This window comes from Salvelinus fontinalis, chromosome 27 (assembly GCF_029448725.1).
Source record: "Salvelinus fontinalis isolate EN_2023a chromosome 27, ASM2944872v1, whole genome shotgun sequence".
Lineage (NCBI taxonomy): Eukaryota > Metazoa > Chordata > Actinopteri > Salmoniformes > Salmonidae > Salvelinus > Salvelinus fontinalis.
The window spans coordinates 4,529,989-4,556,310 of record NC_074691.1 but is presented as its reverse complement, the minus strand read 5'-3'; the positions used below and the strand labels follow the sequence as shown (position 1 = coordinate 4,556,310).

Below are 26,322 nucleotides of genomic sequence, written 5' to 3'. Positions count from 1 at the left end.
TCAACCCCCTGAGTCAATACATGTTAGAATCTCCTTTTGCAGCTATTACAGCTGTGAGTGTTTCTGGGTAAGTCTCTAAGAGCTTTGCATACCTGGATTGTACAATATTTGCCCATTATTCTAATCAAAATTCTTCAAGCTCTGTCAAGTTGGTTGTTGATCATTGCCAGATAGCCATTTTCAAGTCTTGCCATAGATTTTCAAACCAATTTACAGTACCAGTCAAAAGTTTGGACACACCTACTCATTCCAGGGGTTTTCTTTATTTTTACTATTTTCTACATTGTAGAATAATAGTGAAGACATTAAAAATATGAAATAACACATATGGAATCATGTGATAACCAAAAAAGTATTAAACAAATCAAAATATATTTTATATTTGAGATTCTTCAAAGTAGCCACCCTTTTCCTGTCACGTTCGTAATAAGGACGGGACCAAGGCGCAGCGTGTGTTGAGTTGCACATCTTTATTTGAGTGAAACTTTCAAACAAAACAATAAACAAGCAACGAAGCGTAACCTCAGTGGTGCTACAAGCACATACACAAATAATATCCCACAAACACAGGTGGGAAAAATGGCTACCTAAATCTGATCCCCAATTAGAGGCAAAGAATACCAGCTGCCTCTATTTGGGAACCATACAAAACACCAACATAGAAATATTGAACTAGAACACCTACTACACCATAGAGAACCAAGGGCTCTCTATGATCAGGGCGTGACAGTACCTCCCCCCCCCCCCACAAAGATGCGGACTCCGAAACCAAATGGGGGGGTAGGGGGGATGACTAGTGGCGGTGGCGGTGCAGGTCGTAGCCCCCGCCCAGACCCCGGATCCGGCCATGGCGCTGGGCTGAATCCCGTGCATGGACTGGGCACCGGCGCAGAGGAAGGCTCCGGCCTTGGAGCGGGACTGGACGCCGTGCCTGGACTGGGCATCGGCGCAGAGGAAGGCTCCGGCCTAGGAGCTGGGTTGGACGCCGTGCCTGGACTGGGCACCGGCGCAGAGGAAGGCTCCTGCCCTGGAGCGGGACTGGACACCGTGCCTGGACTGGGCATCGGCGCAGAGGAAGGCTCCTGCCCTGGAGCTGGACTGGACACCATGCCTGGACTGGGCACCGGCGCAGAGGAAGGCTCCAGCCTAGAGCGGGACTGGGGAGGTGCACTAGAGACCTGTTGCATGGGGCAGGCACACGTGGCACCGGACTGGTCACACGCACTTCAGGGCGGGTGCGGGGAGCTGGCACCGGACATACCGGGCTGGGGAGATGCACTGGAGGCCTGGTGCGTGGAGCCGGCACAGGTGTTACCGGACTGGTGACACGCACTTCAGGAAGAGTGCGGGGAGCTGGCACAGGACGTACAGGACTGGGGAGGCGCACTGGTGGCCTGGTGCGTGGAGCCGCCACAGGTCGCACCGGACTGGTGACAAGCACTTCAGGGCGAGTGCGGGGAGTTGGCACAGGACGTACCGGATTGGGGAGGCGCACTGGAGGCCTGGTGCGTGGAGCCGGCACAGGTGGCACCGGACTGGTGACAAGCACTTCAGGGCGAGTGCAGGGAGCTGGCACAGGACTAACCAGACTGCTGACAGGCCCGTCAGGTCGGATGCCATGCAGAACACACCTACATAACATTTCTCTCCTCTCTCTCTTTCCCAACTTCTCCATCGCCTCCCTGACGGTCTCTGGCTCTTCCCGCTGCTCAGCCGCCAGCTCCATGTGCCCCCCTCAAAAAATATTGGGGTGTCTGTGGCTGTGGTCCCCGGCGTCGTCGCTGTCCTTCCACCTTCCTTGGTGTCTCCTTCCAAGGACGGGTCTCACAACCTCCCATGATTTCTTCCCAGGTCCAAGACTCCTTTATCTCCTTCACACGCTGCTTGGTCCTTGCTTTGTGGGATATTCTGTCACGTTCGTAATAAGGACGGGACCAAGGCGCAGCGTGTGTTGAGTTCCACGTCTTTATTTGAGTGAAACTTTCAAACAAAACAATAAACAAGCAACGAAACGTAACCTCAGTGGTGCTACAAGCTCAAACACAAACAATATCCCACAAACACAGGTGGGAAAAATGGCTACCTAAATATGATCCCCAGTTAGAGGCAACGAATACCAGCTGCCTCTAATTGGGAACCATACACAACACCAACATAGAAATATTGACCTAGAACACCACCTAGTCACGCTAGTCACCACCTAGTTTCCTTGATATGACAGCTTTGCACTGTCTTGGCATTCTCTCAATTTCTTTGCCACATTTTTTGCAGCAGTACTTTAGTGCCTTATTGCTAACAGGATGCATGTTTTGAAAGACTGTTATTCTGTACAGGCTTCCTTCTTTTCACTCTGTCCTTTAGGTAAGGTGGAGTAACTATAATGTTGTTGATCCATCCTCAGTTTACTCCTCTCACAGCCATTTAACTCTGTAACTGTATAACAGTCCCCATTGGCCTCATGGTGAAATCCCCGAGTGGTGTCCTTTGTCTTTGGCAACTGAGTTAGGAATTGTATTGATACACCTGTCACGATCGTGTGGCGGATTGATGGACCAAAACGCAGCATTTGGAAAGTAAGCCATCTTCTTTTATTTTAAAAGATGACGAAAAATAAACACGAAACACTTAATACAAACTATACAAAACAACAAACGACCGTGAAGCTAAATAACGTTGTGCACATACACACACAGGCTACAAACGTTCTACATAGACAATTACTCACAACCAATGAGAGCCTATGGCTACCCTAAATAAGGCTCCCAATCAGAGACAACCGAAATCAGCTGTCTCTAATTGGGAACTCATTCAGGTAACCATAGACTCTCCTAGACAACTAAACATACATAGACAACACTAGACACATGTACTCCACACAAACCCATATACTATACCCAACAACCCCTTTACCATAAAAACACCCAAAACCAACAAAACACAAACATTCCCCATGTCACACCCTGACCTAACTAAAATAATAAAGAAAACAAAGAATACTAAGGCCAGGGCGTGACAACACCATCCAAAGCGTAATTTATACCGTCACCATACTCAAGATATTCAGTCTGCTTTTTTTATTTTCACCCATCTACCAATAGGTGCCCTTTTTTGCGAGGCTTTGGAAAACCTCCATGGTCTTTGTGGTACAGAGATGAGTAGTCTTTAAAAAATCATGTTACCACTAATACTGCACACAGAGTGAGTCCATACATCTTATTATGTGACTTGTTAAGCACATTTTTACTCCTGTACTTATTTAGGCATGCCATAACAAAGGGGTTAAATACTTATTGACTCAAGACATTTCAGTTTTAATGAATTATTAATTTGTACAAAATTCAAAAAACCGAAAATCCACTTTGACATTATATCAACGATGTTGCTCTTGCTGCGGGTGATTCCCTGATCCACCTCTACACAGACGACACCATTCTGTATACATCTGGCCATTCTTTGGACACTGTATTAACAAACCTCCAAACAAGCTTCAATGCCATACAACATTCCTTCCATGGCCTCCAACTGCTCTTAAATGCTAGAAAAACTAAATGCATGCTCTTCAACCAATCGCTGCCCGCCCGACTAGCATCACTACTCTGGACGGTTCTGACTTAGAATATGTGGACAACTACAAATACCTAGATGCTACAGCGCTTCTTCAACCTCAGGAGGCTGAAGAAATTCGGCTTGTCACCAAACACACTCACAAACTTTTACAGATGCACAATCAAGAGCATCCTGTCGGGCTGTATCACCGCCTGGTACGGCAACTGCTCCGCCCACAACCGTAAGTCTCTCCAGAGGGTAGTGAAGTCTGCACAACGCATCACCGGGGGCAAATTACCTGCCCTCCAGGACACCTACAGCACCGGATGTTACAGGAAGGCCATAAAGATCATCAAGGACAACAACCACCCGAGCCACTGCCTGTTCACCCCGCTATCATCCAGAAGGCGAGGTCAGTACAGGTGCATCAAAGCTGGGACCGAGAGGCTGAAAAACAGCTTCTATCTCAAGGCCATCAGACTGTTAAACAGCCATCACTAACATTGAGTGGCTGCTGCCAACATACTGACTCAAATCTCTAGCCACTTTAATAATTAAAAATTGGATGTAATAAATGTATCACTAGCCACTTTAAACAATGTCACTTTATATAATGTTTACATTCCCTACATTACTCATCTCATATGTATATACTGTACTCTATACCATCTACTGCATCCTGCATATGCCGATCAGACATCACTCATCCATAGATATTTATGTACATATTCTTATTCATTCCTTTACATTTCTGTGTATAAAGTAGTTGTTGTGAAACTGTTAGGTTAGATTACTTGTTAAATATTACTGCATGGTCGGAACTAAAAGCACAAGCATTTCGCTACACTCACATTTACAATTGCTAACTAATTTTATTATATATTTTTTGTCTGGCTAGACTGTAAACTCTCCTTCCAGACTCATATTAAGCATCTCCAATCCAAAATTAAATCTAGAATCGGCTTCCTATTTCGCAACAAAGCCTCCTTCACGCCGCCAAACAAATTTTGGAAAAAGTCCAGGGGTGTGAATACATACTGAAGGCACTGTAGATATGAGATGAGTAGCAGATTGTAAAAACAAAATATATTGGAGGAGGAATGGCTGTTAATCAAGTTGTGTGTAATTCGTGACAGGGTGCGATTTTAATTTGACCCTGCCCGTACAGGCTCTCTTTGATTGGCTGGTGCCACTGAGGGACGGTCACAGGAAGTTCTCCCTGTCCCAACTCAATAGGCTGAAGGCAAGTGGAACATCTTCCTCTCTTTATTGATGTGGTTATTACAAAGTATTGTTTCAAAGCAGACATCTCAAAGCAAATTTGCGTAAGGGGCCATCTCTGTAAAGAAAAATACTGTAAGTGCCTTACAGAAAATGTCAACGGTGTAGACCATTGTCGAAAAAACAACGAAGGAATAGTGAATGTACACGTTTAATGTAAAGAGTTTACTTCGAGTGTAGGGTTTAATGCCGGGTTTAAATCGAATAGCAGCCCACAAATGGGCCGTGGGGGAGCTCATTCTTTTTGTTGGGGGGGGGGGGGGGGGGGGGTGTCTTGTCATTCTTGCAGATGATTGTTTGCCTTGTGATGTGTTTGTAGAGACTGGGTATAGAGAAACCAGAAACCCTGAAACCAGAGGAGATATACCGATTTATCCGTTTGGACATTGATCCAGAGACCAAGACGGTAAGTTACTTATCATGAGGTGTAGCCTGGTCCCACATCTGTTTATATTGTCTTGGCAACTCCTATTGTTTGATCGCGTGACAATGATGATAAGAGTTGACAAGAACGCACAAACAGATCTGGGACCAGGCTACATGAGGAGTACTAATGATTCCCTCATAAACATCCATTCACAAGTATTCTTCCATCAGCAACTGTATACCGTGACATTTTGAATGTAACACACAGAGATACTGAATGTCTCTTAAAACAACTGTGAATAAGCATGATTGACTAAAGATCAATGGATTCGGAGATAAGCTGGAAAAAAATGTGTTTGACCAGATACAATGCTATTTCACAGTAAACAAATTGACAACAGACTTTCAGCATGCATATAGGGAAGGACACTCAACAAGCACGGCACTTACACAAATGACTGATGATTGGCTGAGCGAAATTGATGATCAAATGATTGTGGGGGCTGTCTTGTTAGACTTCATTGTAGCTTTTTACATTATCAATCATAGTCTGCTGCTGGAAAAACATATGTGTTACGGTTTTACACCCCCTGCTATAATGTGGATAAAGAGTTACCTGTCTAACAGAACACAGAGGGTGTTCTTTATTGGAAGCCTCTCAAACATAATCCAGGTAGAAGCAGGAATTCCCCAGGGTAACTGTTTAGGCCCTTTGCTTTTTTCAATCTTTACTAACGGCATGCCACTGGCTTGGAGTAAGGCCAGAGTGTCTATGTATGCGGATGACTCAACACTATACACATCAGATACTACAGCGACTGAAATGACTGCAACACTTAACAAAGAGCTGCAGTTAGTTTCGGAATGGGTAGCAAGAAATAAGTTAGTCCTAAGTATTTCTAAAACTAAAAGCAATGTATTTGGGACAAATCATTCACTAAATCCCAAACCTCAACTACATCTCATAATGAATAACGTGGAAATTGAGCAAGTTGAGATGACTAAACTGCATGGAGTAACCCTGGAATGTAAACTGTCATGGTCAAAACATATTGATACAACAGTAGCTAAGATGGGGAGAAGTCTGTCCATAACAAAGCGCTACTCTGCCTTTTTAACAACACTATCAACAAGGCAGGTCCTACAGGCCCTGGATTTGTCACACCTGGACTACTGTTCAGTAGTGTGGTCAGGTGCCACAAAGAGGGACTTGGGAAAATTGCAGTTGGCTCTGAACAGGGCGGCACGGCTGGCCCTTAAAAGTACACAAAGAGCTAACATTAATGACATGCATGTCAAATCTCTCATGGCTCAAAGTGGAAGAGAGATTTGACTTCATTACTTGTTTTTGTAAGGGGTGTTGACAAGCTGAACATACTGAGATGTTTGTTTAAACTACTAGCACGCAGCTCGGACACCCATGCATACCCCACAAGAGATGCCCCCGGAGGTCTCGTCACAATCCCCAAGTCCAGAACAGACAATGGGAGGTGCACAGTACCACATAGAGCCATGACTACATGGAACTCTATTCCACATCAGGTAACTGATGCAAGCAGTAGAATCAGATTTAAAGAGCAGATAAAAATACACCATATGGAACAGCGGGGACAGTGAAGAGACACAAACATAGGCACAAATGCATGATAACATATGCATGATAACATACTCACTATACACACACGTACACATGGATTTTGCGTTGTAGATATGTGGTAGTGGAGTATTGGCCTGACGGCACACACTTAGTGTGTTGTGAATTCTGTGTTGAATGTATTGTAATGTTTTTAGAATTGTATATCTTCCTTAATTTTGCTGGACTCCAGGAAGAGAAGCTGCTGCCCATACAAATACCTTACCTCTCTGCAGGTAGTAGGCCAATAGGTATATTTTTAAGGTTCTATCTAATAAACTTGTTCCAAACAGCTGAGTGGATCTGTGGCCAGTGAGATGATGGCTGTGCTGGCCCTCAGTACCAGTCTGGGAGACATGACGCGCCGCCTGGCCAGGATGGTGGTGGCCTACAGCCGCAAGGGGAAGCCAGTCACAACAGAGGACCTGGTCAGTGTGTGTGTGTACATGTGTATTTGAAAAGAAGAGAAAGAGTTTACGATATGCGTTAGCAAGTGTGCAAATAATGATTTTGCGGACGAACGTGTGTCCACTTATGGCGCTTGTTCTATATCATTTCCAATCATGGTGTGCAACAGGAGCGAGTGCTATTCTTATTGTTTCCGAGTGAATAACATGTTATTAGAGTCTCTTGCTGTGTTCGTCCAACAGGGTATTAGTGGAGTGTTGGCCACGTTGATGAGAGATGCTGTGAAGCCCAGTCTAATGCAGACCATGGAGGTGAGAGACCCAGACACCCAGACCGATCTATGAGATTAATGTATGATTCATATTTCGTATTAGACCCTTAAGTCTTTTGTGTGTGTGCACCCCAATGGTGGAACAAGTTTTCCCTTAATGTCAGGACAGTGGAGTCCCCCCGAAAACATCTGAATCTATACCTCTTTAAAGAGTATCGTAGTACTTTACACTCGTACCCATATACGGGTTCAAAATGACAGATTTGGGCACTGATAAATGGCTAAATTGGAATGCAGTGGCTATACAGTAACATGCTATAGATGACGTCAGAGTTTCGGCTCAGCGCTTCACTTTGGACCCATCTACTTGGGCTCCCGGGTGGCACAGCGGTCTAAGGCACTGCATCTCAGTGCTAGAGGAGTCACTAGAGACACCCTGGTTTGAATCCAGGCTGTATCACAACCAGCCGTGATTGGGAGTCCCACATGGCGGCGCACAATTGGACCAGTGTCATCCGGGTTTGGTTGGTGTAGGATATCATTGTAAATAAGAATTTGTTCTTAACTGACTTGCCAAGTTAAATAAAGGTAAAACATTTAATAAAATACTCATTCATGGGTTTTTCTTTATTTGGATTATTTTCTACATTGTACAATAATAGTGAAGAAATCTAAACTATGAAAAAGTGTTAAACAAATCAAAATGTATTTGAGATTATTTAAAGTAGTCACCCTTTGCCTTGATTACAGCTTTGCACACTCTTGGAATTCTCTCAACCAGCTTCATGAGGTAGTCATCTGGAATGCATTTCAATGAACAGGTGTGCCTTTTTAAAAGTGTATTTGTGAAATTTGAACTTTCCTTAATGCATTTGAGCCAATCAGCTGTGTTGTGAAAAGGTAGGGGTGATATATAGAAGATAACCCTATTTGGTAAAAGACCACGTCCATATTATGGCAAGAACAGCTCAAATAAGCAAAGAGAAACAACAGTCCATCATTACTTTAAGACATGAAGGTCAGTCAATGCGGAAAATTTCAAGAACTTTGAAAGTTTCTTCAAGTGCAGTTGCAAAAACCATCATGCCCTATGATGAAACTGTCTCTCATGAGGACCGCCACAAGAAAAGGAAGACCCAGAGTTACCTCTGCTGCAGAGGATACGTTCATTAGTTACCATCCTCAGAAATTGCAGCCCAAATAAATGCTTCAGAGTTCAAGTAACAGACACATCTCAACATCAACTCTTCAGAGGAGACTGTGTGAATCAGGACTTCATGGTCAAATTGCTGCAAAGAAACCACTACTAAACAACACCAATAAGAAGAGACTTGCTTGGGCCAAGAAACACGAACAATGGACATTAGACCGGTGGAAATCTGTCCTTTGGTCTGATGAGTCCAAATTTGAGATTTTTGGTTTCAACCGCCGTGTCTTTGTGAGACGCAGAGTAGGTGAATGAATGATCTCCGCATGTGTGGTTCCCACCGTGAAGCATGGAGGATGAGGTGTGATGGTGTGGGGCTGCTTTGCTGGTGACACTGTCAGTGATTTATTTAGAATTCAAGGCACACTTAACAAGCATGGCTACTACAGCATTCTGCAGCGATACGCCATCCCATCTGGTTTGCGCTTATTGGGACTATCATTTGTTTTGTTCAATAGGACACTGACCCAACACACCTCCAGGCTGTGTAAGGGCTAGTTGACCAAGAAGGAGAATGATGGAGTGCTGCATCAGATTACCTGGCCTCCACAATACCCAACCTCAACCCAATTGAGATGGTTTGGGATGAGTTGGACTGCAGAGTGAAGGAAAAGCAGCCAACAAGTGCTCAGCATATGTGGGAACTCTTTCAAGATTGTTGGAAAAGCATTCCAGGTGAAGCTAGCCAAGCGTGTGCAAAGCTGTCGTCAAGGCAAAATGTGGCTACTTTGAAAAATCGCAAATATTAAACACTTTTTTTATTCCATATGTGTTATTTCATAGTTTTGATGTCTTCGCTGTTATTCTACAATGTAGAAAATAGTAAAAATAAAGAAACCATTGAATGAGTAGGTGTGTCAACTTTTGACTGGTACTGTATATATCCACCATGCAACTGTATGTTTGTCTTGACAAGCACGTAGGACACAGACAAAGGAAGGGGGAGGATAGAGGGAGCGACAGAGGAAAGGATAGAGGGAGAGCATACAGCCGCGAGGCCCAGATATCAATTGCTTCATAAATTCTTAATATTGTTGTTGCTAAATGATTGAGGGTTAGGTTCTGTGTCTTAGGTTTCTTACTGTTGACTCTCTTTCCCTTCTCCACCCCCCCCCCCCCCCCCCTCTCTATCTATCTCTCTCTCTAGGGGACACCTGTGTTTGTTCACACCTGTCCATTGTCAGATATTGCCCAGGGCAACTCGTCCATCCTGGCTGACCAGATCGCCTTAAAGCTGGTGGGCCCAGAGGGGTTTGTGGGTAAGTAAAATGCAGTTAAAAGCCTAGCGCAGCCAAAATTATTGTTTTCCCTGTGTTTTGTATCATATTGTAAAACAGATGATGAAACTAAACACTGTAAAAGTGTAAATAAAAGTTTTACTTCCTGATGGTTGAAAAATGCAATTTTACACAGGACTAAATCAGCAGGTTTTGAATGGGTGGAGTTTTGGCTTGCTTGGTGACATCAACAGTTCTGAGCCTCTCTTCCAATAACAGCTAGTTTTCAGCATACATATCCCTCGCATTAGGCCCCTCCAATGAGACCCCTCACTCCCATACAGTCCTAGCAAAATTATTGCTTGAGAAAGTTCTTTTTGCGATTAAGCTATTTTTTTGTATTTTTTTGACAGTTTTAATGGATAGCTATTACAGTAAGATACTGTTACCCAGATATGATAGATAGTGAGATAAAAACAGCTACGTTGGGCCTTTAACACATATGACACACTAACTGTATCATGCACTTCAGTATGCACTTTGTGTGATTTTCTGTCTCAGGTCAATTGAATGGACAATAAAGCAAATTTTATTTCATTCAATGGTGGACATTCAGTGAAATAAGTGACAACAGGAGAAACATTTAACACAATTATTAGCAGAAAGCTTTTGAAAAACCACTTGCTTGAAATGGGATGACTCGTTTACGGGAGGCAGCTCTGCAGAATGGTCACTAGCTGGCATAGACGCAAAGTCATAAGATCTGATTATAGAGGGAAAGTTTAAAAAAGTCCGTTTGAAAAAGTAAAGTGAAAGGATATTAGACCAGGGTTTTGTTTCTGTTCAATAAAAGGATACATTTTTGTAATGTTACATAAATGTCACATATACTTATGAATATATAATGATTCTGCTGTTTGTGTCTCACCTCTCTTCACCCTACATCCCCTTACCAATGTAACATCACACACACACACACACACACACACACACACACACACACACACACACACACACACACACACACACACACACACACACACACACACACACACACACACACACACACACACACACACACACACACACACATAAAACGTCCCCCCAGTCACTGAGGCAGAAGGAGGTGCTGAATTAGGCATGGAGAAGTTCTTCGACATCAAGTGTCGCTCTTCGGGCCTGCATCCTGACGTGGTGGTGATGGTGGCTTCGGTTCCTGCCCTGAAGATGCATGGGGGTGGACCTGCGGTGAGCTACCACTAGGGGGAGTGCTAGTAAGGGAGGAGAGTAGAACATACCAGTCAGTCAATTGGATAAGTGCTCTATCTCAATTGCTTAAAAATCTGTCTTCTATCTGTCACTTTCACTTCATCTGCATTGATTTGAAAAGACTTGACAGGTGAAAAGAAAATGCTAGAAGCTCATCATTAGTCTCCCCTACTGTCGTCAGTCCTTTTAGATCAGCGCAATGAATGATAGGAGGCGAGTTGAGGAAATATTTTTCATGCAATTAAGAAAGAGCCAGGGTCTGAACGCACTCCATGGACGACATAAAAATGAGACTATTTTTTAAACACTGTCCCCTCTCATTCTCACGCACTCCCTTTGAAGATCTAAGGACATCTGGCAAGTGGCTTATGGATATGGTTGCCTCCAAAATAGCACCCTATTCCCTATGTAGTGGAATACTTCTGACCAGGGCCCATAGGGCTCTGTTAAAAGTAGTAAACTATATAAGAAATAGGGTGCCATTTTAATGTAAAGTTTCTAGACCTGAGGATTAATTAGAGATCAATGATTAATTGACTGATCGACCTCATCCATCATCATTTCTCACCGCAAACATAATATAAGATTAGACTTAAATTGCCACTATCCACTGATACAAGGTTGGATATGTTTTCAGTCCCTTATGGTTTAGATGAAGATTGGGGAAAAGATCATCTGATCCTAGATCTGTGTTTAAGGGCAACCTACCTCGCACAGATATCGGCTGTTGATAAATGCGATGGGTGTGAACTCTCATGACAGCGTGCACTAAATCTGAAGCTGCCGTTGCAATTAAAAATAACATAATTGAATTGAACTGGGAAACTGTATTGAACTTAAAACCGAGTTTGCACTTTGGAAAAGTCATCTGTACCACACATACACTCTTCGTGCTATCTAGAGCCTAAAAGGATTATTCGGCTGTCCTCATATGATAACCCTTTGAAGAACCCTTTTTGGTTCCAAGTAGAACCCTTTTGGTTCCAGGTTTAACCCTTTCCACAGAGGGTTCTACATGGAACCCAAAAGGGTTTCTACGTGGAACCAAAAAAGGTTAAACTACGGGGACAGCCGAAGAACCCTTTTTGAAATAAGATGTCTAAGAGTACGATGTAAACTTCAAGCCCATACAGTCTTCATGAAGCCTCTTCTGTCACAGATCACACATGCCTCCATTTTGGGCAGCGACACAGAGGTGTCTAATTATTTAACGTGCTAATGGGCACCACTGGGTGGCATCGATGTCTCTAGCATCAACACCACACGCACGCGTGCACGCACGCACACACACACACACACACACACACACACACACACACACACACACACACACACACACACACACACACACACACACACACACACACACACACACACCGTGTAACGTCTCTCGAGCTCTCTAACTCTTCAAGGACTGAGCGCTCGTTAATTAAACACATGGTCACACATTTATTCTTACATGTGATATTTATTCATTGAACAGACGCTCCGGGTACATTGAGTGCGTACACTGGGGAGGTAAAGCCGTACACGAGTTGTTGTAGTCAATGTAATTTGACATGCAAATTGTCCAAAACACAGGGGGAGTGCCCTGAATAAATAAAGTCAATGTGTTTTCTCATAATCTAAACTGAACAATTAAGATAAATTGTTTTATGTTGTGCCTGCTTCTGTGGTGCCTGCTTCTTGAGGGGTGTGAGAGAGAGAGAGAGAGATTGAAAGGAAACGAGAGGGAGAGCGAAAGAGAGCGATACAGTGAGAGAGAGAGAGGAAATAAACAGTGGACTGTTGATGGCACGTCTCTATGGGTGCCAGAATGAAGCAGAACGGAGGAGAGTGAGAAAGAGAGCGACCGAGACCATTTTCCAACCCAACAACCCAATACATCAAAACGAGAGGAGAAAGGCAAAAAAAGAGAGTGGGAGAGAGAAGTGACAGACATCTAACAGTGTAGTGGCCGTGCACACTAAACGTAATGTCCCTATTGGTTTTCTTCTTCTTTTCCACAGGTCACGGCAGGTTCAGCCATGCCGAAGGAGTACTCAGCGGAGGTAATTTCCCCATGGCTTACCAGCCAGCCATACACTCACTCACTCACTCACTCACTCACTCACTCACTCACTCACTCACTCACTCAGTCACTCACCGGAACCCACACGCATACACACACACACACACACACACACACTCACAGAAAAGCTGCTGAAATATGTACAGGGCTCACCCCCTTCGAAATTATTACAGGATTTATTTTCACTCGGTGGAGATTTTTTAAACAACCTTCAATGACACAATTCAACTTATTTATACAGTGGAGGTTTAGAGATTTTCTGTCAGAGCTAAACCTCAATGAGAATTGTAGAGGAAAGAGGTTGTTGTGGTTGGACTGGAGATACAGATAGAAATGAGATTTCCAATTACTTTTTGCTGTTATTGCTGTTGACGTTGTTTCCTGTGGTTGAGATGTGCTTCAAGCCATCAAGAGGAAAAAGAGTATTGTACGGTGTCCTTATTAGGACAGTCACACATCAATGGAAGTTGGGTCAGAATCACTTTGAGTTGGTCTGTCTCTACAATGTTTGTTTGCAGAACCTGACGTTACTGGAAAATGGCTGCAACCACTTGAAGAGGCAGCTGGAGAATGCCCGGGCCTTTGGTTTACCTGTCGTTGTAGCCATCAACACCTTCAGGTAGGCCATTATCTCCAGTGTTCCTATTGCAGACTGCTGTTTGTGTGTCTGTCAGCGGATTTTAAAAACATCACTGAACACACACAGTGTGTGTCACTGTCTTGAATGGTCTCAGGGTATTGGTCTGGTGTGGATTTTCAGTCCAATTAAAAAGTTGACTTTACCTTATTCAAGAGCTAGGGACTCTTTACAGACCTTTTCAATAGAAGTGCATTTCCTCGTCTGATCGAGAAGACTGAGGTCATTTCCATTGGGCTATTTCCATTTCCCGTGGGGTCATTTCCGAGATTGGGATCTGATTATTTCTATTTCAATTCAGTCAGGTCAGAGTTCAATGGTCCTCAGAGGAAATGAAATGGAATTTACCACAACTCAAGAGAACCTGCACACTTTCGTTCCTGCTGTCACGGGCTAAACATTTCTTACTGCCCAGCCTTGCATCAGACTCATTGGTGTATTTGTCCTGATTACAACAGCACCGACACCGATGCGGAGTTGGGCCTGGTCTGCGAGCAGGCTAAACTGGCGGGGGCCTTGGAGGCGGTGCCATGCTCACACTGGGCTGAAGGGGGTGCCGGAGCGGTGGCGCTGGGTCAGGCGGTACAGAGGGCAGCTGAGACACCACACCAGATGAACTTCCTGTATGACCTGGAGGTAAATCAATCAATCAATCAATCAAGTTTATTTTATATAGCCCTTCGTACATCAGCTAATATCTCGAAGTGCTGTACAGAGACCCAGCCTAAAACCCCAAACAGCTAGAATGCAGGTGTAGAAGCACGGTGGCTAGGAAAAACTCCCTAGAAAGGCCAAAACCTAGGAAGAAACCTAGAGAGGAACCAGGCTATGAGGGGTGGCCAGTCCTCTTCTGGCTGTGCCGGGTGGAGATTATAACAGAACTATGCCAAGATGTTCAAAAATGTTCATAAGTGACAAGCATGGTCAAATAATAATCATGAATAATATTCAGTTGGCTTTTCATAGCCGATCATTAAGAGTTGAAAAACAACAGGTCTGGGACAGGTGGCGGTTCCATAACCGCAGGCAGAACAGCAGCAAGGCCAGGCGGACTGGGGACAGCAAGGAGCCACCACGCCTGGCAGTCCCGACGTATGGTCCCAGGGCTCAGGTCCTCCGAGAGAAAGAAAGAGAGAAGGAGAAAATTAGAGAGAGCCAAGATTTTCAAAATGTTCATAAATGACAAGCATGGTCAAATAATAATCAGGAATAAATCTGTTGGCTTTTCATAGCCGATCATTAAGAGTTGAAAACAGCAGGTCTGGGACAGGTAGGGGTTCCGTAACCGCAGGCAGAACCGTTGAAACTGGAATAGCAGCAAGACCATGCGGACTGGGGGCAGCAGGGAGTCGTCATGCCCGGTAGTCCTGACGTATGGTCCTAGGGCTCAGGTTCTCAGAGAGAGAAAGAAAGAGAGAACGAGAGAATTAGAGAAGGCATACTTAAATTCACACAGGACACTGGATAAGACAGGAGAAGTACTCCAGGTATAACCAACTGACCCTAGTCCCCCCGACACAAACTACTGCAGCATAAATACTGGAGGCTGAGACAGGAGCGGTCAGGAGACACTGTGGCCCCATCCGAAGATACCCCCGGACAGGGCCAAATAGGAAGGATATAACCCCACCCACTTTGCCAAAGCACAGCCCCCGCACCACTGGAGGGATATCTTCAACCACCAACTTATAATCCTGAGACAAGGCCGAGTATAGCCAACAAAGATCTCCACCACAGCACAAACCAAGGGGGGGCGCCAACCCAGACAGGAAGATCACGTCAGTAACTCAACCCACTCAAGTGACGCACCCCTCCCAGGGACGGCATGAAAGAGCACCAGTAAGCCAGTGACTCAGCCCCTGTAACAGGGTTAGAGGCAGAGAATCCCAGTGGAGAGAGGGGAACCGGCCAGGCAGAGACAGCAAGGGCGTAAAAAGCTCCCACTATCAGCTATGGCGTAGGGGTAAGTTTTCCCGAGAATGTTGATCTTGGGTCAGTTTTAGCATTTTCCAGTTCCTGCATCTGTACCATTGGGAACATTCATCCTGGAGCTCAAACTGTACTCTATCCTCAACTACACCTTTACAGATGTGACGCTGTTGGAAATATCAATGCATTTTATTTTCACTGAATCTCCGTTTGGGTATTGGTTAGACTACAATTAAGGTGTGGAAATGTTATGATCTTAGTACTGTAGCCTAGTCCCGACTGTCACGTTGCAAAGCGCCATATTGTCCTGAGGTTTTCATTTTTAGTTTTTCTTGGAATAGAAACACCATAAAATGTATCTAATTTTATTTTGCAAAATTTCTTAAATTCAATCTTACATAACATGTTCTTACAACCCCTAGGCTAATGACTTCTACAAAAGCTAATTGGAGTCAGGAGTCAGCTAACCTGGAGTACAATCAATGAGATGAGATTGGAGATGTTGGTTAGAGCTGCCCTGCCCTATAAAAAACACTCTCAAAATGTGAGTTTGCTATTCACAAGAAGCATGGCCTGATGTGAACCATGCCTCAAACAAATGAGATCTCAGAAGACATAAGATAAATAATTGTTGACCTGCATGAAGCTGGAAAGGGTTACAAAAGTATTTCTAAAAGCCTTGATGTTCATCAGTCCACGGTAAGACAAATTGTCTATAAATGGAGAAAGTTCAGCACTGTTGCTACTCTCCCTAGGAGTGGCCGTCCTGCAAAGATGACTGCAAGAGCACAGAGCAGAATACTCAATGAGGTTAAGAAGAATCCTAGAGTGTCAGCTAAATACTTACAAAAATATCTGGAACATGCTAACATCTCTGTTGACGAGTCTACGATAAGTTCACAAAAGAGCACCTGGAGGTTCCACACCACACCAACATCAAAACCTCATCCCAGCTGTAAAGTATGGTGAAGGGAGCATCATGGTTTGGGGCTGCTTTGCTGCCTCAAGGCCAGAACTGCTTGCTATCATCAACGGAAAAATGAATTCCCAAGTTTATCAAGACATTTTGCAAGAGATGTCAGGCTATCTGTCAGCGAATTGAAGCTCAACAGAAGTTGGGTGATGCAATAGGACAATGACCCAAAACACAGAAGTAAATCAACAACAAAATGGCTTCAACAGAAGAAAATACGCCTTCTGGAGTGGCCCAGTCAGAGTCCTGACCTCAACCCGATTGAGATGTTGTAGCATGACCTCAAGAGATCAGTTCACACCAGACATCCCAAGAATATTGCTGAACTGAAACAGCAATATGCACTGTTGTGCAGGTCTGATCCGCAACTACAGAAAACGTTTGGTTGATGTTATTGCTGCCAAAGGATGGTCAACCAGTTATTAAATCCAAGGGTTAGCATTCTTGGATTTTCACCCTGCACTGTGAATGTTTACACAGTGTGTTCAATAAGACATGAAAACATTTGTTTTTTGTTTTTCTGTTAATTGTTTAAGCAGATTGTGTTTGTCTATTGTTGTGACTTAGATGAAGATCCGATAACATTTTATGACCAATTTATGCACAAATTCAGGTAATTCCAAAGGGTTCACATACTTTTTCTTGCCATTGTATTCCAACAATTTTTGTTGCATGCCCTGATGAACACGATGACCCTGTTGAAAATAACATAGCATTGGCATTAACCACATCTGTCTTTCTGGATAATAACATATTCGAACTGACTAAATTTAAACCGTAAAATGAATGTGTCACAAGCTTTCTACTTCAGGTGTTAATTGTTCAGTACTGCTGGTTACCCCATTGCAAATAAAGTCAGTGTCTTGTTGGTGTCGTCAACACATAGCTTGTAGCATGACAACACTCACTGAGAAACTCTGTATATTTTTCAGATGCCCATTGACGACAAAATCAGAGCAATAGCCAAGTCAATGTATGGAGCGGATGATGTGGAGCTCCTTCCTCAGGCCCAACAGAAGGTGGCGCTGTTCTCAAAACAAGTGAGTCCACACCCAATGCAACAAGACAACCTTTGTGTTAGACAGCTTAATAGAGTTGGAAGAATTTGCCTCTAACTGCTGGTCCAGGGTCAGATATTTTAACCTGTCTTGGATCAGCGTGGCGCTAGCGGCACACCCCCCCCCCCCCCCCCACTGAAAAACCAGTGCCGCGAAATTCAAAAAAAATATTTTTTTAAAATATTTAACTTTCACACATTAAAGTCCAATACAGCTAATGAAAGACACAGATCTTGTGAATCCAGTCAACTTGTCCGATTTTTAAAATGTTTTACAGGGAAGACACAATATGTAAAGATGTACATCTATTACCTAAAAACACATTAGCATAATCCACCATCTTTTATTTGTCCACCAACACCAGTAGCCATCACCAATTCGACTAAACTAAGATATTTATAGCCCCTAACCAACAAAAAAACTCATCAGATGACAGTCTGATAACATATTTATGGTATGGGATAGGTTTTGTTAGAAAAAAGTGCATATTTCAGGTAGATGGCATTGGTTACAATTGCACCCACCGTCACAAATGGAATAGAAAAACTACTTAGAGCAACGTGTTTACCTACTTACTAATCATCAAACATTTCGTAAAAATACACAGCATACACGAATCGAAAGACACAGATCCTGTGAATACAGACAATATTTCAGATTTTCTAAGTGTCTTACAGCGAAAACACAATAAATCGTTATATTAGCTTAGCACATAGCAATTAGCAGCCCAGCATTGATTCTAGCCAAAGTGAGCGATAAAAGTCAACATCGCCAAAATATATTAATTTTTTCACTAACCTTCTCAGAATTCTTCCGATGGCACTCCTGTAACATCACATTACAACATGCATATACAGTTTGATCGAAAATGTTTATATTTAGCCACCAAAATCATGGTTAGACAATGTGAAATGTAGACAAGCTGGTAAAGAAAAAGTCCTTGCGCCACTTAGACAGTGATCTACTCTTATACATAAATACTCATAAACGTGACTAAAAAATATAGGGTGGACAGGGATTGATAGACAATTTAATTCTTAATACAATTGCGTTATTACATTTTTTAATTTATCCTTACTTTTCAATACAGTTTGCGCCAAGCGAAGCTACGTCAAAAAACATGGCGTCCTAAGCCACTAAAATGTTTCGACAGAAACACGATTTATCATAATAAAAATGTCCTACCTTGAGCTGTTCTTCCATCAGTATCTTGGGCAAAGGATCCTTTCTTGGGAGGAATCGTCTTTTGGTGGAAAGCTGTCCTCTTGCCATGTGAAAATGCCAACTGCGTTCGGGATGAACTGAAAGCGTGCCCACCTATTCACAGCGTTAAAGAAATAAATGTCCCAAAATCGCACTAAACGGATATAAATTGCTATAAAACGCTTTAAATTAACTACCTTATGATGTTTTTAACTCCTATAACGAGTGAAAAGATGACCGGAGAAATATAACAGGCTAAACTAACGCTTGGAACAGGAGCGGGTCGGTGTCCAGCACGCGCGTTACGCAGCAAGGAAAGACTTGCTAGCTACAGGGTTTTTTGATTTATAGGGCCTGTGAACGCGCAATCGACCCCATTGGAATCGTCATCACGTAAAGGCATCCAGGGGAAGACGTAAGAAGTGTCCGTACAGTCATAGCACTATCAGTGCCGTTTTAACTGACTTCAGAACAGTGGCCAACATTTCTGAAATCTGAATCCATGTCAGGGAAATTGCTGTAGAATGGGCTCTGTTCCACTTAGAGACAAAATTTCAACTCCTATAGAAACTATAGACTGTTTTCTATCCAATAATAATAATAATATGCATATTGTACGATCAAGGATTTTGTGGGAAGCCGTTTCAAAAATTAGCCAAATTAGCATAAATAGTCTAAACAGCGCCCCCATCCCCAACAGGTTTAAGGAAAACTGCAATTGGTTAAGGTTCTTGGTCTGAGGTAATCTTATCCTAGATCCTTGGAAAGGGGCAACTTCGTCAATATCTTGAACCAGACAAACACTCATTCCAAAAAATCTGAAAATGAAATTCAAAATCCAGAATTCTTTTCACCTACTATTTTCATCTTAACCTTTACTTCCGTTTGTGCTTTATTACTTCCTGAAAATAACAACAGTACCAGTCAAAAGTTTGGACACACCTACTCATTCAAGGGTTTTTCTTTATTTTATACTATTTTTAAAATTGTAGAATAATAGTGAAGACATCAAACTATGAAATGACACATATGGAATCATGTAGTAACCAAAACGGTGTTAAACAAATCTAAATATATTTTAGATTTTAGAGTCCTCAAATAGCCACCCTTTGCCTTGAAGACAGCTTTGCACGCTCTTGGCATTCTCTCAACCAGCTTCATGAGGAATTCTTTTCCAACAGTCTTGAAGGAGTTCCCACATATGCTGAGCACTTGTTGCCTGCTCCCTCTGCTGTCCTACTCATCCCAAACAATCTTAATTTGGTTGAGGTTGGGTGATCGTGGAGGCCAGGTCATCTGATGCAGCACCATCACTTTCCTTGTTCAAATAGCCTTACAAAGCCTGGAGGTGTGTTTTGGGTAATTTTCCTGTTAAAAAACAAATTATAGTCTCATTAAGCGCAAACCAGATGGGATGGTGTATCGCTGCAGAATGCTGTGGAAGCAATGCTGATTAAATGTGCCTTGATGTCTAATTAAATCACTGACATTGTCACCAGCAAAGCACCCCCACACATCACACCTCCTTCTCCATGCTTCACGGTGGGAAACACACATGCGGAGATCATCTTATCTTACTCACTTACTCTGCGTCTCACAAGGACACGGCGGTTGGAACCAAAAATCTCAAATTTGGTCTCAAAGGACAGATTTCCACCGGTCTAATGTTGCTAGTGTTTCTTGGCCCAAGCAAGTCTCTTCCTCTTACTGGTGTCCTTCAGTAGTGGTTTCTTTGCGGCAATTCGACCATGGGAAGGCCTGATTCACGCAGTCTTCTCTGAACAATTTATGTTGAGATGTCTGTTACTTGAAATCTGTGAATAATTTACAGTGGGAAGAAAAAGTATGTGAACCCTTTAAACATACCTGGATTTCCTCATAAATTCGTCATAAAATTTGATTTGATCTTCATTTAAATCAAAATAATAGACGCACACAGTCTGCTTGAACTAATAACAAACAAACAATTATAATTGTTCATGTCTTTATTGAACACACCGTGTAAACATTCACAGTGCAGGTTGGAAAAAGAATGTGAACCCTTGATTTTAATAATAGGTTGACCCTTCTTTGGCATCAATAACCTCAACCAAACGTTTTCTGTAGTTGCGGACCAGACCTGCACAACGGTCAGAAGGAATTTTGGGTCATTCCTCTTTACAAAACTGTTTCAGTTCAGCAATATTCTTGGGATGTCTGGTGTGAACCGCTCTCTTGAGGTCATGCCACAGCATCTCAATCAGGTTGAGGTCAGGAGTGAATGGGCCACTCCAGAAGGTGTATTTTCTTCTGTTGAAGCCATTTTGTTGTTGATTTACTTCTGTGTTTTGGGTCATTGTCCTATTGCATCACCCAACTTCTGTTGAGCTTCAATTGGCGGACAGATAGTCTGACATTCTCCTGCAAAATGTCTTGATAAACTTGGGAATTCATTTTTCCGTTGATGATAGCAAGCTGACCCGGCCTTGAGGAAGCAAAGCAGCCCCAAACCATGATGCTCCCTCCACCATACTTTACAGCTGTGATGAGGTTTTGATGTTGGTGTGCTGTGCCTTTTTTTTCCAAACATAGTGTTGTGTGTTCCTTGCAAACAACTCAGCTTTAGTTTAATCTGTCCACGGAATATTTTGCCAGAAGTGCTGTGGAACATCCAGGCGCTCTTTTGCGAACTTCAGATGTGCAGCAATGTTTTTTTGGACAGCAGTGGCTTCTTTCATGGTGTCCACCCATGAACACCATTCTTGTTTAGTGTTTTATGTATTGTAGACTCGTCAACAGAGATGTTGTCTTACCGTGGACTTTCTTTTAGAGATACTTTTGTAGCCCTTTCCAGCTTCATGCAAGGTAACAATTCTTAATCTTAGGTCTTCTGAGATCTCTTATGTTCGAGGCATGGTTCACATCAGGTAATGCTTCTTGTGAATAGCAAGCTCAAATGTTGTGTGTTTTATGGGGCAGGGCAGCTCTAACCAATATCTCCAATCTCGTCTCACTGATTGTACTCCAGGTTAGCTGACTCCAATTAGCTTTTGGAGAAGTCATTAGCCTAGGGGTTCACATGCTTTTTCCAACCTACAGTGTGAATGTTTAAATAATGTATTCAATATAGACAAGAAAAATACAATCAATTGTGTTTTATTTTAAGCACACTGTCTATTGTTGTCATTCCAAAGGATTTACATACTTTTTCTTTCCACTGTATTTGGGCTGCAATCTGAGGTGTAGTTAACTCTAATGAACTTATGCTCTGCAGCAGAGGTAACTCTGGGCCTTCCTTTCCTGTGGCGGTCCTCATGAGAGCCAGTTTCATCACAGCGCTTGATGGTTTTTGTGAGGTCTATCTTCTGTATACCACCCCTAACACAACTGATTCGCTCAAATGCATTAAGAAAGAAAGGAATTCCACAAATTTAATTTTAACCTACACCTGTTAATTGAAATGCATTCCAGGTGACTACCTCATGAAGCTGGTTGAGAGAATGCCAAGAGTGTGCAAAGCTGTCATCAAGGCAAAGGGTGTGTGGCAAAGAAGGGGGTCGAGTGATAAATGGCAGATATGTGAGAGCAGAACTAATAAATGGGCTCTGCCCGATCACTAAAATGGCCACCCCGATCAGAACTACAGATCACAAAATGGCCGACTGCCAAAACTACAAGTCCCAGAAGCAAGGGGAACCCACAGAAGGTGGAGCCGACACACAGATAAAGGGTCAAGGAAAACCAGGAAGAGGAAGTGAGGGCTGGAAGGATCTGTGAACCATAGAGGAAGAGACAATAGATATTGGCTGGATTTACTGTGTATGAGCTGGACTGTTTTGGACTTACCTGTTGGCGTTTGGACCAGGACGGAGAGACAAACACACAGGTACTGTCCTGTTCGAAAGAACTCTCATTCTGGGGTAATTTGGTGACAGTTTCCCACTCAATTTGTGACAAATGCTCATAACCTTGAAGAGGTTTGCCACACGTGGTGGAGAATGTGGGCATATGGACTAACCATTCCGCTGGTTAGGTAAAAAGAAAAAAAAAAAAAAAAAAAAAAAAAGAAATCAGTTAGCACTCCAAAGGGGAGTCAGTTTTTTTTTTTGTGGCTTTGTTTGGTTAGGACAGTTTCTCAGGAAAATGAGTATGGAGGGAGCCATACAAGCCCTGTTACAAGCGGCGGCCACCCAACAAGAGGCAACTAGAGCTCAACAAATAGCTCATCAGGATGCAATGCGAATGTACCAGGACACGTTACAGGTCCAGCACCGCACCAACCAGCTGCTCAGAGAAGAGCAAGAGAGAAACACCCAGGAGTTAAGAGAAGGCCTAAAGGGGCTAGCGGACCAAATTGGGGCTCAATTACCAGCTGCAAATACCCAGAAGCGGGCCAATCATTTTCTTCAAAAAATGACAGCACAGGATGATGTGGAAGCATATCTTACCACCTTTGAAAGGACTGCAGAGAGGGAGAAGTGGCCGAAAGAAGAATGGGCAGGGCTTCTGGCACCATACCTGGCAGGGGACGCTCAAAAAGCGTATTTCGACCTGGAGTTGACAGATGCACAGGATTACGATAAACTAAAGGGAGGGGGAAGAGAGCAGCGTGGGGGCATGAGGAAAGAATCAGAATCGGGCCGAGACACTAAGGGAGAAAACGGAAACCGGGACCGGGGGTTGAGGGGGTCTCCCGCCCGAACGCCTATTATCTGTTACAATTGTAATCGACCAGGACATATTGCAGCCTACTGCCCTATTAAAGAAGAGCCAATGCAATGTAACCTCGGTGAAAAAGATGATATGTGGTATGCATGTCCTGTTGTAACCACTGTACTTGAAAGATCAAGAAACAAACATATGTGCAGGGTGACAGTTGAAGGGAAAGAGGTTGAAGCACTGCTGGATTCCGGCAGTATGCTAACCCTGGTCGTTGCAAACCTAGTGCCAACTCATAAACTGGATACAAGTCAGGATATCAGTGTTACCTGCATTCATGGGGATACCCGTCTGTACCCCACAGCCTTAGTGAGCATACAAGCAGAGGACGATCTGCTGAATTGTGAGGTCGGCGTGGTCCCAAAGATGCCATATGATGTAATATTGGGTAGACACTTTCCTAACTTTGCGAAGTTAGGCCAAAAGAATGGCATATTTGAGAAGCCAACAACCCTGACCAAGCAGGAAGAGGCATGGGGCCTTCAACCAAAACCAAGAAAAGAGGTCTCCCAGGGGCCAACCTCACAGGTGCTAGTAGGGGAGGATGAGGATGAAGTGGCAAACCTCGTTGACAACGAACAGCCTGGTACTACTGGGGCTGGAGTCGATCTGAATCCAGAGGATGACAATCTAGAACCAGCAGACCTGGCAGGGTCCTTGACTAATTTCGGGACGGCCCAAAACCAGGATCCAACCCTGCAGCAAGCCAGAGCAGACGTGCAGGTCGTCGATGGTACTCCCATAAATGATGGGATGAGGCCTAATAGTTTTCCCCACTTTATTATGAAAAAGGGTTTGGTGTACAGAGTCTCAAAAATAGGGGTTGATGTGGTTGAACAGTTGTTGGTCCCCACCCGGTACCGGAGGACAGTACTGGATCTAGCTCATGGGCACATTCTGGGTGGACACCTTGGTATCGATAAAACCCGAGACCGGATTGTAAGGAGGTTTTACTGGCCAGGAATTCAGGCTGAAGTGGCTCGGCATTGTGGAGAGTGCCCGGAGTGCCAGTTAACAGCTCCCCGACCAGCTGTTAGAAGCCCGTTAGTGCCACTCCCCATAATCGAAACGCCATTTGAGAGGATAGCGATGGATATAGTGGGCCCACTACCCAAGTCCGCCAGAGGACACCAATACATTCTGGTCATTCTAGATTATGCCACTCGCTACCCAGAAGCCATTCCCCTTCGGACGATGACTTCCAAAAATATTGCCAAGGAATTAGTGCTCTTGTTCACCAGGGTAGGGGTTCCAAAGGAGATCCTTACTGACCAGGGGACCCCCTTTATGTCCCGCCTTATGGCGGACCTTTGTAAATTGTGGCAGGTGAAACAGTTGAGGACATCGGTTTACCATCCTCAGACGGACGGGCTGGTTGAGAGATTCAACAGGACCTTGAAGTCAATGCTCAGGAAGGTAATCGATGAGGATGGGAAAAACTGGGATTGCATGTTGCCGTATCTGATGTTTGCCATTAGAGAGGTTCCTCAAGCCTCACTGGGGTTTTCTCCCTTTGAGCTGGTATATGGGAGGCACCCCCGGGGAATCTTAGACATCGCCCGGGAAACCTGGGAGCACCAATCCACCCCGTATACTAGTGTCATAGAGCACGTCACGGCAATGCAAGACAGGATAGCCACAGTCATGCCCATCGTCCGAGAGCACATGAGACAAGCACAAGAGCACCAGCGGCACACTTATAACCGGCAGGCTACCCTGAGGGAATTTCAACCGGGAGATAAGGTGTTAGTGCTGATCCCCACGGTAGAGTGCAAACTACTAGCCACATGGAAAGGACCATATGAAGTACTGGAGAGAATAGGAGAAGTGAATTATCGGATCCGACAGCCAGGTCGACGGCCACAGGAACAGATCTATCACATAAACCTGTTAAAAGCATGGAGAGAGAGAGAAACACTAATGGTCACATACCCTACACACACTCAGGGGGCAGCCGAAGTAAATATTTCACCTACTCTGTCGCCAGCACAAGTACAGGAAGTAAAGACCCTGATCCAGAAAAACAGAGATGTGTTTTCAGAGGTACCCGGCCGAACTGAGGTTACGGCTCACGATATCGTTTCCCTACCAGGGAGAAAAGTGAGCATGAGGCCATATCGGGTACCCGAGGCTCGACAGGCCGCGATTAGAGCAGAGACAGAGAAAATGTTGACAGCTGGAGTGATCGAGGAGTCACATAGTGAGTGGTCTAGCCCAATTGTGATGGTCTCCAAGCCCGATGGGTCTTTGCGGTTCTGTAACGACTTTCGGAAGGTAAATGAAATCTCCAAGTTTGATGCCTACCCCATGCCCCGAGTAGACAAACTACTGGAGAAAGTTGGTAAAGCTCGGTACATTACGACCCTGGACCTGACAAAAGGGTACTGGCAAATTCCTCTGACCCCCAGGGCCAAAGAAAAGACAGCCTTTGCAACCCCTGACGGTTTGTTTCAATACACCGTCATGCCATTCGGCTTACACGGGGCCCCAGCCACCTTTCAACGGCTCATGAACAAGGTCCTAAAACCGCACCAGGCATACGCCGCAGCTTATTT

General features: G+C 44.0%; 1 protein-coding gene across 2 annotated transcripts in view; it reads left to right on the top strand.

Moving 5' to 3' along the window:
- Positions 1 to 26,322, top strand: part of LOC129824888 (C-1-tetrahydrofolate synthase, cytoplasmic-like) — a 65,144-nt gene that overhangs the window by 24,763 nt on the left and 14,059 nt on the right. For both annotated transcript variants that reach the window (XM_055884432.1, XM_055884433.1), the window contains 10 exons: positions 4,715 to 4,789; positions 5,147 to 5,233; positions 7,120 to 7,254; positions 7,477 to 7,545; positions 9,860 to 9,971; positions 11,038 to 11,177; positions 13,208 to 13,249; positions 13,788 to 13,888; positions 14,365 to 14,542; positions 17,741 to 17,848. In XM_055884432.1, coding sequence (XP_055740407.1) covers positions 4,715 to 4,789; positions 5,147 to 5,233; positions 7,120 to 7,254; positions 7,477 to 7,545; positions 9,860 to 9,971; positions 11,038 to 11,177; positions 13,208 to 13,249; positions 13,788 to 13,888; positions 14,365 to 14,542; positions 17,741 to 17,848 — 1,047 coding nt within the window. The remainder of the gene's footprint in view (positions 1 to 4,714; positions 4,790 to 5,146; positions 5,234 to 7,119; positions 7,255 to 7,476; positions 7,546 to 9,859; positions 9,972 to 11,037; positions 11,178 to 13,207; positions 13,250 to 13,787; positions 13,889 to 14,364; positions 14,543 to 17,740; positions 17,849 to 26,322) is intronic.